Raw genomic sequence first — 13,178 nt, 5'->3', positions numbered from 1 at the left:
CAGTAGGTAAACTATTTGTGGTGTATGGAATGATTGTAATGGATACATGTCAGTCTGGCAGGTTTCTTTTGACCTTGACCTCATTTTCATGGTACATTGGTCAATATTGAATTTTTGTGTTTTGGTCTGTTTTTCAATTACGATAAGCAATAGGTTTACTATATTTGGTGTTTGGAATGATTGTAATGTGTTCATGCCAGCTGTCTGGCTATTGCCATTTCTCCTTTTAAATAACCTCATTTTCATGGTTCATTGGTCAATGTTTAGTTTCTTTTGTTTGTTTTTCTTCTCAGATACTATAAGTAATAGGTCAACTCAGTATGTTTGGTGTATTCAATGATTGAAGCCTTCATATGTATGTCTGTCATGCATCATCTGACTTTAACCTCATTTTCAGGGTCCATTGGTCAATGTTAAGGTTTCACAGTGTTGTTTGTTGTTTTTGATACTGTAAGCAAAAGGTCACCTTATATTTGGTGTATGGATTCATTTTAAAGTGTACATGTATGTCTGCCAGGGTTTCTCTGACCTTAACATTATTGTCATCGATCATTGATAATGTTAAGCTTATGTGATACTTGCAGTAAAAGCTTTATTGTTAAGTCTTTCAACATTAAATTAATCATGGTCAGTACAGCGGTGAGACATTTCAGCATGTGCACTCTTGTTTAATGAAAAATGGTAGGATTAAAATCATTTTATATGACAGCCATTGAAAGTTCAATATAGCTTTCTTTAAATGACATATATTCATCAGAATTATACCTATAGTGTTTTACAGTAATAAGTCTAATTTCTTTTTTTAACAGAAACTATAGCCATGCCCATTTAGTACAGTTATTACAGAATAGTGATTCTGCTCCACAAGTAGAAGTTATGAGGACAGGCAATGATACTGGAAGTAAGTTATATAATTTTCATCTCTCCTTCTTATATGAGAGTAAGAATGCCCTTTATCGTCAAGCGTCAAATGTCCCTATTTTGCTACTGTTAGCGTCAAATAAGCCATCATTTTTTATCATCATTCATCTAATCTCATTCTGTGGCTACCGTTAGTATCAAATGAAGTAAAATGTTTATCATTAATGTTATTTTAAATATTTTGCCTTCATTTGTCTTGTAGGGTACCCTATTACTACCCTGTAGCTCATGATCAAGTTGGCTTTCAAATATTCGGCTTTGAGCGTTTCTGATGAAGGTAAATCCAGAAAAGCGCTTCTGACGTATTAAATTTATAACGTGTTGTTTTCATTTTTTATCAAAATATAGTATGAGTCCATTCTTTTGCTAGCACTTGACATATGTTCTATTGTTTTGTTTTTTATTTCTATGGTCTGACTTTAAACTTTTCACATTTGTATCAACTCCCTACAACAATTTTGCAAATTGGAACAAAGTTAAAATAAAATTGGGATTTCAGAATTGTATCCAACATTCCAGCTTATTATCCTAGCTAGATGCATGAGCCCTGATTAAAAGGGACATTTTGATATCTTTTTTGAAACTTAACCAAGTTGGATTAGAATTGGTCTAATGGTCCTTGGTTTTCCCTATTTAAATTATATAAGGCAGCCAAAACATCAAAGTCAGACCCGTTCACAAGGTTTTATTTTTTGTGTTTTTCTTGTTCAAACAAGGAATTATTTGAATCTGGAATAATTTTGAATTCTGGAAAATTGATGAGAAATGTATGATGAAAACTAACCCAACTAAATAGGGTTAGCCATGCGCACATGGCTAAGGGGAATTAGTTAGTTCATACTGAAATATCAGTGAAAGTAGAATTAACCTTAGCCATGCACGCATGGCTAACCCTATTTAGTTGGGTTACTTTTCATCATACTTTTCTTATCAATTTTCCAGAATTCAAAATTATTCCAGATTCAAATAATTCCTTTTCAGACTTTTCTCTACCATAAATATAAAATTTATGTGCAATGAATTTTTCTTAATTTTATGTTATACGTGTATTTTGAAAAAATGAACTTGCAAAAATGTGCAAGTTAAAACTAAAACAATTTAATCATTGCAGTAAATTTAAGGAACATGTTTAATTAATGATTTTGCCTTATGGGTTAATGATCTGCATACTTTGTATATAATAAACAGGTAAGATTATGATGTATATTAACATAATACATTCTGTATGTAGATATAAGAAGATGTGGTATGAGTGCCAATGAGACAACTCTCCATCCAAGTCAAAATTTATAAAAGTAAACCATTATAGGTCAAAGCTTGTTCCAAATCAGGAGCCTGTAATTCAGTGGTTGTCGTTTGTTGCTGTATATCATATTTGATTTTCGTTCATAATTTTAAACATGAATCAGGATGTTAGTTTTCTCATTTGAATTGTTTTACACTTGTCTTTTCGGGGCCATTTATAGCTGACTATGCAGTATGGGTTTACTCGTTGTTGAAGAGCGTACGGTGACCTATAGTTGTTAATTTCTGTGTCATTTGGTTTCTTGTGGAGAGTTGTCTCATTGGCAATCATATAATAACCAAATCTTCATTTGTATACATTTTAGGTGTCAGATTGAATGGTAGTATGCATACACGAACACCATCCACCTTGTCTTTAGCATCTACAACAACAAGTCATGCCTCTTCAGACTGGCAATCTACAGAGGTACAGAAAGATGGCAAAACATTTAAACAAAGTGTAAGTTTACATTGTATTTCATTAGATATTCTCAAAATGATTAAAGTTTCCCATTTTTTTTCTCTCCCCCAATAAACTTAGACAGGGAATATATTGATAATATTTGGTAACAATCTTATGTAGCACTAAATATGTATAAAACAACTTCTGGTATTCTCCAATCACCATAATATTATTAACTGAATTAAAATGTACAGTGGTGAATTTAGTAGATACAATCATTATCCTTTAACTAAACTAAATCGTGATTTATGTACATCACCATGCAAATTGTTCACCGAATGGGGAAATGATTACGTTAAACATGGGCCCTGGATCTTATTGCTTGGATCCACAGGTTCCTTCTTTGGTCAGTTTGGGAAATTGTGGAACGACAATTCTAGATGTCGCTGACCGTTGCCATTGCACAATGGCACACAACAGTGCTTGTCGTGCCCTTTACTAGTCTTTTCGGCGTCCCTTTTGTTCCACTTACCGACCTTAGCCTCTATTTGAGTTTATAGACGGAACTTATATATATATTATGAATATGTATAAAAGGAGTGTTCAGATTGTGGGTAAATTTCTTAAAGATAGAAAGTTAACAGCAAACATAAAAAGCAATCAATATTAATCATGTACCTTCATATTCATATTTCTAAATAATTGACTATATAAACTTTTAAATATTTTCATTGAAGGGACAGGATTGTCAATTAATGTTAATTTCATCATTTCTTTATTCATATCTTTGAATAACTGTCCATATAAACTTTTAAGTATTTTCACAGAATGGACAGGAGTATTAAATGTGGGTTTTTTTTCCCGCATTTCTTAGAACTTATTTATAAATGTTGGTTTTTGTTGAACCTGTGACTTTTGTTGCAAAAGCAAGTCAGACATAGCGATCCTACATTCCGTCGGCGGCGGTGGCGTCCACAAATATTCACTCTGTGGTTAAAGTTTTTGAAATTTTAATAACTTTCTTAAACTACTCTGGTTTTCTTCCAAACTTGGACAGAAGCTTGTTTATGATCATAAGATAGTATCCAGAAGTAAATTTTGTAAAAAAAAAAATCCTGTTTATCCGTATTTTACTTATAAATGGACTTAGTTTTTCAGCCAGTTAACATTACATTCACTCTGTGGTTAAAGTTTTTTAAAATTTTAATAACTTTCTTTAACTATCCTGGATTTCTCCCAAACTTGGACAGAAGCTTGTTTATGATCATAAGATAGTATCCAGAAGTTAATTTGGTAAAAAAAATCCTGTTTATCCGTATTTTACTTACAAATGGACTTAGTTTTTCTGCCAGTTAACATTACATTCACTCTGTGATTAAAGTTTTTAAAATTTTAATAACTTTCTTAAGCTATCCTGGATTTGTACCAAACTTGGACAGAAGCTTGTTTATGATCAAAAGCTAGTATCTAGAAGGAATTTTGTAAAAATTTATTACCTGTTTTTCCGTATATTACTTATAAATCAACTTAGTTTTTCTTCCAGTTAACATTACATACAGTCTGCAGTTAAAGTTTTTAAAACATTTATTAGATTCATAAACCATCCTGGATTTTTACCAAACATGGATAGAAGCTTCTTACAATCAAAAGATAGTATCTAGAGGAAAATTTTTAACAATTTTTTCCCCATTTTTGTTGAGCCTGCGACTAACAGCAAAAGTAGGCGAGACACTGGGTTTCGCAGAACCCATACAAATTTTTTTTCATCAAATCAATCTATGGTATCTTCTCTTTCAGGCCTATTACTTACTGACCTCAAAAGAAAGATCTCAGCTGAAGAAAGCTATGTTGGAATATGACAGTAGAAAGTTTGTATATCATAGATTTTACATTTTTATCCAATTTAATTTGAGAATAATATTATCATTTGTCTATTTTCATACTTTTATTAATTAGTTTTTTTTGTGAATATGCCTTGTTCTACTTGTACCTGTGTGACCTCACTCAATTTTTAAATGCAACATAAATTCAAATGTGGATAAGGACTTTCATCTACCAACAATAGGCATGTCATGGATTTTCTTAAATAGATATAAGAAGATGTGGTATGAGTGCCAATGAGGCACTTCTCCATCCAAGTCAAAATTTATAAAAGTAAACCATTATAGGTCAAAGTACGGTCTTCAACACAGAGCCTTGTCTCACACCGTACAGCAAGCTATAAAGGGCCCCAAAAACTACTAGTGTAAAACCATTCAAACAGGAAAACCAACGGTCTAATCTGTATAAAAAACGAGAAACACTTATGAACCACATCAACAAATGACAACTTCTGAACATCAGATTCCTGACTTGGGACAGGTGCAAACAATTGCAGCGGGTTTAAACGTTTTAATGGTACCAAACCTTCACCCTTATCTGAAACAATAGTGTAACATCACAACATAGAAAGACACACTATAAAATATCAATTGAAATGGCTTCATTAAGCTGGTCATTGAATACTGAGTAACAATCTTTTAAAGAACTAAATATATATCAGTTTATAAGAGTGGGTATATGTCTAAAACAGAGCTTCCAAAATGGTTGTATTGTCCGGACTTGACCGGTAAATTATATTTTTGACTTGTTGTGTTGAGCCTGAACCAGACATATAAGGTTGATTTGCCATTTTAATATATTCAGAAAAAAAATTGAAGTTTTTTAATCTATTATTTTTGTCAATCATTGTTTATATGCCCAACTGATTACCATAAATGCCTTTTGTTTCTTAGTCTTAAGGGATTAAAATCAGGATAAGATCAAAAATGTCCAGCTGGCTCATATTGTTTTTGGAAGCCCTAGTATAAAAGATGTCAAAATATAGTGACAGTTTAGATTTCTATGCAAGAAAAAATCTATGTATCACTAACAAAATGTGAAACAATTCAAAAGAGAAAACTTACAGCCTGATTTATGCAAAAAAAAAACAAATAAGGCAGAAAGCAACCAACAATAAACACTAAATTAGATGGATCCTGACATGGATGGGCACATATATGTAAATAAAGTGTTTGGGCTAAATATGTGTGAACACTCAACCCTTCAGTCTGTCTTAAAAGCACAAAGTAAAAACAAACTATAAAAAATCATTTGGAAAAGGATGTTCATTTTGTCATGTGAGTAATTAATTATACTTGCATGCGATCTTAAATTCATCATCTATAATTGCATCTTTTATTTATACTCTTACACTTATATTGAAACTTCAACAATCTGTCTTAATAGGGGTTCAGTTCAAATAAAAACTTATAAATTTTCATTTCATTTTAGGAATGTTGTTGACCTTCACAAGAGATTAACCCAGATTTTAGACACACATTCTAAGAAGACTTTATGGAGATATATATTACCTATACTACCAACTGAACACATGGATTATTGTGTCAGCAAAGGAGGTCTACCTAGGAGTATTATACAAGGTAACTTACCAGATGAAGAGCAACAATAAAAGCATGTCTGTCTACACTGTTTATTTACCATTAGAGAATAAGAAGATGTGATATGATTCCAAATGAGACAACTAACCACTAAAGACCAAGGGACAACTACAGGTCATCTTGACAGCTTTCAACAATGAGTGCAAAAAATCCATACAATATAGTCAGCTGTGAAAGGCCTCAAGAATGCAAAATGTGAATAATCCAGCAGAGAAAAACAACTTAAAACTGGCATATTTGCAATGAAGTATCATTTACTTGTACATTAAACCCTTTTGTACTATAAAATTAAAAAATAAGACAATGTTGCTCTGTTGTAAATGCCTGATACATACTACAGACTTTCATTTCTGAAATGTTCACAACTTATGGCAAAAAGAGAAGATCTGGCAAGTTCTTAATTTTGCAGTACTGTTCATACTTTTAGCTATTCTCTATGTATATTGATTATAATATTTCATAGCATTTGACATTTTGATAATGGCTCTTCAATTTTTGTGTGTATTTTTTTGTTTTACAGAATTGAAACGTAGAGGTACAAACGGAAGGAAGAATCATGATAAAAATTCCAATTCCAGTTTTGACTTACGACATAGTACATGGTCATCTAAAGGTATAACTTAAAACTTTATCATGAAATTTTTCCCACTCAACATTTATTAAACAACAATCACTCAACCTAAAAAACTTACAAAATGGCAGATTGAAGATTTCTATCTTGACCTCTTGGGCTACATACCGGCCATCTTCTCAAAATCTCCATTGGGGGATTTTAAGCACAAGAGGACCTAATGTGTCACATAATGCATCACTCAAACATTTCATGACTGTTTTAATGTATTAGTATTATACTGGTGTTTTGAATGAAAATATATGTACTTAAATTTCTAATCATATAACTTTTTAAAAAGTGGTTGAAATTAGACAAAATATTATATGCAATATTTTTGGAGTCATAAATTTAAATTCTGTGAAAACTTTTAAGTCCTGTATATCTTTTTACCTTACACTCTGTTTTCAAAGATATTGATATATCAGAGAACTTTTTTTGTCGAGCCTGCTACATTTATGTTGGGAAAGCAATACATAGCGATCCTAGATTATGTCTTTGGCATCTGTGGTGTCAACATTTAGGTTCAGTCTGTGGTAACAGTTTTTTAAGACATCAATAACTTTGTCAAACCTTCATGAAATTTTATGAAATTTGGACATAAGCTTGCATTGTTAATGACCAAAATACTGTATCCAGAGCAGAATTTTGAAAATATTTATTTTCATTTTTTCGTATTTTACTGATAAATGGACTTATTTTCTTTTACAGATTACATTCAGATTTAGTCTGAGGTTAAAGTTTTTCAGGCATTGATAAATTGTTCAAACCTTCAAGGAATTTTAAGAAATTTAGACAGAAGCTTGTTTATGACCAAAATACAGTATTCAGAGCCAAATTTGTAAAATATTTATTTTCATTTTCCGTATTTAACTGATAAATGGACTTTTTTTTACTTTTAACAAATAGATAGAGTCTGCAGTTAAAGTTTGTTACACATTAAGAGATAATGTCTGAAGGATATACAAATAATTCAAATTGCTGAAATGGTCAGTCAACTCCTAATTGAAGGAATGGCCCTTTAATGACGATATTTACCAATTTTTTGGGGTATTTTTGCCTATCATCTTCCATAATAAATATATAGAAACTTTAAATAGCAAAAATGATCAGCATTACATGATCTTCAAATAAGCAAACATGGCCAAAAGCTAATTGAGTGTAACAGGGTCTTTTGAGCCTTTGGTTGAATTTTGACACAGAAATCTTCTTGGAATCTCTTAGATCTTCCTGCTAAACCTTTCAATCCCAGAAATTATATGTGCCAATTTCTTATAATACATTCACATTTCTAAACAAATAAGTTTTAGCATTTCACTTTTAATTTATTGTCTGTTATTTTTATAGCCAGTAGCAGTACACTAGTAAACCATGACACAGATTTCTCATCACCATCAACACCAACAAATGGACCTCATTTTTCATCTTTTAAAAAACAAATGGAGTTTTTGTTAACATCGAGAGAAAGAATGCAGCTGAAGAAAGCTTTACAGATATACTCTAAAAACAGGTTGATATATTAAAAAGTTTTATTTCAGTTTCTTTGTTTACTTGTACTGTTAATGTTCTGTACTTCTCCATTGAAAACAGTATCTTGACCTTGATGTCTAATTTTTTTTCTTGTTTAGTTTGGGTTTCTGTCTCATTGATAAGTATGTACAAAGTTTTTTACATAGCAGATTGTTGTAAAATATTATTACAACTTTTTAAAGATAGGATACTCACTGCACTAATTTCTAAATTTTCAACCATTCCATTTTATGTAACATTATGTACCACTAAATTCTTCATGGTTTTTGCTGATATTTTAGTTAATTTTTGCACACTCGTAAAATATCTCCTGCACACACCTGCTAAGATAACTTCCGCACACATAAGATAACTTCTGCACACACATGAAATAAATTCTGCACACACATAAGATTGATACACTGAATTCTCCATAATCTTTCCTTATACTTTAATACTTTTTATGCCCCTTGCCACAGGGGAGGGGGCATTAATTGTTACCCTTGTCCATCTACGTCCTTCGTACGTATGTCCCAAAATTGGTTTCTGTTCTCCAACTTTGATTTGACTCAACCAAATGTTTATTACAATGCTTATTATTACAAACCACAGATCAAATTTGAATTTGGTAGGCGTCACTTTTACCATTCTAGAGTTTTACTCCTTCACAAATGGAAGAATTGCTGAATTTTTCGTTTCCCTTCTCTAACTTAAGTTTGCTTGAACCAAATGTTATGAAACTTATATACAATGCTTATTACCACAAAATTTAAATCAAGTTCAAATTTTGGTGGCGTCACTATTACTGTTCTTGAGATATGTCCCTTTATAACGTTATATGTAAGCGGGGGCATCATCTGTTTCCCATGGGCACATTCTCTATTTATTTAATTTTTATTATACTTTTTATACTTTTTAGGAAAATAGACAACCTGATATTAGATATGAATGTGATATTAGACACACCATCTAAAGAAAGTTTATGGAATTATATAGTTCAGTTATTGTCATCTGCTCATCAAGAATATACCATAAAAAAATTAAATCTCACTCCATCTTCTAAAGGTAATGATAAAACTATAAAAACAGTTATTAGTAATACAAAAATGTGAACTTTTGATTCTTTGATCTTTTTGCTCTATTGTTAAGGTTAAAAACTGTCTCGTGATAAACTTAAGAAAGTAGCATGGAAGGTCATAAATTATTGTTTTCATAAGACATATTCAACTTTAAATATAGTATGGTAAAACTGTAGATAAAATTTAAATTAAGTAATGAAATTGATATTATATATTTTTCAAACATTAAACAAAATCCCAAAATCTGATTTTAGTGAAAGTATGTAAAATTTTAGTTTCAAGTGGAGATAACTCTGATTTTTCTTATTCCAGCTTCAGATCAATCCAGTGTTCATATAACAGACTTCCTATCATCAACAGAACCAAGTCCTAGAATGCCAAGAAAAAACCTACTTCAAGATGGTCTTAATGGTTTAAGACTAAGTAAGCAAACTATTCAATTATGTTATGTTCTAGTACTTTGGATTCATTTATTTTTCATGGATTATAGAATATTTTTTCCTCAAGATTTAAGAAATTGTCAATTTTCCAAAGAAAATTTGGGGGTCACAATTTATTTTGCTAATTCTTTGTATATAGTCTGAAAACAGATTTACTAAGTATTGTGCAACAGCACAGTGTATTGCACAAAAGCAAAAGCAAGAAATCTTCAATTGAATATAAATTCAAATCATATAACCAATTTCAAGTTCTTTGACTACATTTATTCTGTGTCAGAAACCTATAATGTGTCAAATATTTAATTACAATCCAAATTCAGATCTGTATCAAGCTTGAATATTGTGTCCATTTTTGCCCCAACTGTTCAGGGTTGGACCTCTGCGGTCGTATCCAGCTGTGCTCGGCGAAGCAGTTTACCTTTACAATAGAACAGAAGTTATAAAAACAACAATTAATTTATGCCTTAACTTAATAATTTGTTATATTCATGAGGAATTTATTCTCTAATTATTTGTTAACACACATAATATTCCAAGATTATAAATTCAGAGATTATTGTGTGTTCATTTTAATATTATTGCAATTTTGCAAAAATGGACAAATATGTGGATAGTTGATTGTGATTTCAGGACAATCTGCAAAAAGATATCAGAATACAAATTCTTATTATTGCAATACACACCCAGTGGCATTTTTCGCATTAATAAAAACTTTGCAATAATTTCTGAATTTACAGTATTATTTCCAAGGATGGCAAGTTAACTTAATTTTATTGTATCAATCAAATTAGAAAAAAGAACATAAATGTTTTACATGTAATTAATGTTTTTAAAAATAGCTCAATTTTCAGCTTTGGCCTTGGAGGACAAGATTAAATATGCAAACTTCTTTAATTGCATTTTTTTTGTTATCTTTGTACTACATTATATAATGAAAATTTGGTTCTTATTTTAAGATATATATCAACACAATTTGCTACTTCCAATAATAAATTGCTTATGCATTTATTATTTCTAAACATGTAAGAAGCTACAAAGTGGTTAATAAAAAGTTTTAAGTTGAAGAAAACCAAATCAGTCCATCACATGATCGCCATGTCAAAAAAAGGTAAGGAATGAAATTACAACAGTTCAAAGACAACTAAAGATTAAACACATTCAAAAACCAGGGGTGAGCTAAGGTGCTCAGGAAGGGTATACAGTTCTGGCATCACTCATGTTTAGATAAAAAAAAAAGTTAAAATTTCTGACAAGGTATCATACAATAGTGTGCTCATCTTATTCACTCAGTGTATTTTTATTTCAGGAAGTCAAAACAGATTAGATGATTGGAGAAGAAGCCATGAAAATTTGGTATGACTTGATTTGTAATTTTGTCATAAGATTAAGGCCATGTGAATTTGCCTTGTACATGTGTTTTAATCCTCCTGCTCTAAGTGAGGGTTAAATAGGATTACCTCTGTGTCTGTCCATGCATCTGTCTATCCGTTACGTCTTTCTGTCATGTTTTTCTCAGTAAGAACAAGTTAAAGCTTTTTGATTTTTTTCAGATCCATTGATGTTCAAATTCTTATTTGCACGTATTTGATAATGCATCACATTTTTCTCAGCACTTACAAGTCAGAAGTTTTTGACGTAAAGAGGGGGTGGGGGTATAGTGAACAAACCATCTTGTTTGAATTCTTTCTAACAAAAATGGAGGTAAAATACACGCAATTGAGCGATATTTTGGATTTTAATGAAATTTTGTATGTATTTAGAACTCTTGAAGTGCATCTGAATTTAAAAAAAAAAAAAAGGTATTTGTAGTTTTGATATTTGCATAGATACAGTCAATTAAGAATTTGTGAAATAGATTAATAAATGTTTAAAATGTACATAAAATAGCACTGAAAAATATGCTTTATTTTCACTTTGAATTGAACTTTCCCAAAAATCCACCAAACAAATTTTGATAAGATATGATATGTCATTGCTGGGATCATTTCTCATTTAATGATATGAAAATATTTGGGGTCACTGTATTTCTTTTTTTTTTCAGTTGAAATCAATAAGTTTGGATAAGAAGCGTGGAAAAGGGGACAAAATACTGATAATGTTATTTCATATTTTATCACTCAAACTAAATGAGTTTTACAGCTAAAAGGAAAACAGTGACCCCCTTATATTTTCTTATTGTTAAAACAGAAATGTTTATAGTAACGAAATATAATTTTTAAAGAAAATCCTGTGGATGAACAAGAAATAAATAAGATGTGGCCTAAAAACAAATTACAAGGACAATGTATAAGATAAACAAAAGCAGCTCATCTTTGTATAACTATTTTCAATTGTCTTTTATTTTAATGCTTGGCAAATTCGTTTCAGTACAAATTGTAATAATAGGTTTACTAATATAAATAAGATGCTTCAAGAAATATAAAAATAAGGAGATGCAGTATGATTGTCAATTGAGTCAACTAACCACCAGAGACCAAAGGATTAGCCCATTTCGTAATATACAGGCTTAGAATGAAGTCAGCTTTGATTTGCTATTTTTGAAGAACAAACTAATATATTTTTATATTTACATTCTTGAACTTTTATTTTACAGTCTTCTTCAGAAGATGATGCCCAATACAGAACTCTGAAAGCAGGAGTACGAAGATCAAGAGGTCGACTATGGAAAACAATGCATCCTGGGTTCATGTATTCCTATGACGATATGGATGCTAGAGGTAGTTTATATGATAATCTTATGATAGTTTTTGTGTACTTATAACAATAGAGAGACAAAACTATGATGGAAGAGAGGAAGAAAAAATTGTGTTTTTGAAAATTTTTAGTTATTTTATTTGAAAACATTTTAGAGATCTGCTTATATCAATGATATGATTCTTACTTCTTGCATTGGTCCTTTGCCCTGAGGTTGATCTGTAAGCTTTTGTTGTGCAGGCTATCAGATATAAGATTGATATTCTTTGATACATGCTTATTTCACAGTATTTCATGCGATTGCAGTTTCAAGTTATAAAATGTACTCAATATCAATTCTCCTGATAAAGTTTGAATGAGTTTTGACATTTTACCATTAGATACATAAAAAAAGAAGGTCTGTTGTGTATAGTGATGTGTTTTCTATGACATCCTAGTAGATTTATTTCTTCTTCTTTTTTTTAATACAAACATTTTTACATATTTTATAGATGGAACTAAAGGATTTGACATTGCTCTGCTGAAAGAATTGGAACAAACAAGAAGAGCAGTGCAAGAGGCAAAAAGGATGTTCTTAGGGGCCAACAGAGGGGAAAACCATGAGTCAAATGGTAGGCATCAGATTTTTAATTTTAAACTGAGAAAACTTTACAAGGACTCGTAAATATACTGCTGACCAACAAAAATATCATTTTTTGTTTATTGGATTTTTCTCTTGCCGTTTTCAGATGTTATCAAATTACAAAAAACAAAGAGTAT

At 30.8% G+C, this 13,178-nt stretch overlaps 1 protein-coding gene across 1 annotated transcript in view; it reads left to right on the top strand.

The window, feature by feature from the left end:
- The first annotated feature begins 815 nt into the window (after positions 1-815).
- The window catches only part of LOC127710119 (delphilin-like), a 39,542-nt gene continuing 27,179 nt past the window's right edge, over positions 816-13,178 (top strand). The window contains exons 1-11 of the mRNA XM_052215863.1: positions 816-901; positions 2,532-2,665; positions 4,406-4,476; positions 5,921-6,069; positions 6,608-6,700; positions 8,045-8,207; positions 9,126-9,271; positions 9,598-9,708; positions 11,032-11,078; positions 12,319-12,442; positions 12,911-13,030. Of these exons, the coding sequence (XP_052071823.1) occupies positions 877-901; positions 2,532-2,665; positions 4,406-4,476; positions 5,921-6,069; positions 6,608-6,700; positions 8,045-8,207; positions 9,126-9,271; positions 9,598-9,708; positions 11,032-11,078; positions 12,319-12,442; positions 12,911-13,030 (1,183 nt within the window). The 5' untranslated portion in view covers positions 816-876. The remainder of the gene's footprint in view (positions 902-2,531; positions 2,666-4,405; positions 4,477-5,920; positions 6,070-6,607; positions 6,701-8,044; positions 8,208-9,125; positions 9,272-9,597; positions 9,709-11,031; positions 11,079-12,318; positions 12,443-12,910; positions 13,031-13,178) is intronic.

This window comes from Mytilus californianus, unplaced genomic scaffold, assembly GCF_021869535.1.
Source record: "Mytilus californianus isolate M0D057914Y unplaced genomic scaffold, xbMytCali1.0.p SCAF_7, whole genome shotgun sequence".
Classification (NCBI taxonomy): domain Eukaryota; kingdom Metazoa; phylum Mollusca; class Bivalvia; order Mytilida; family Mytilidae; genus Mytilus; species Mytilus californianus.
This window is presented reverse-complemented; position numbering and strand designations above follow the sequence as displayed.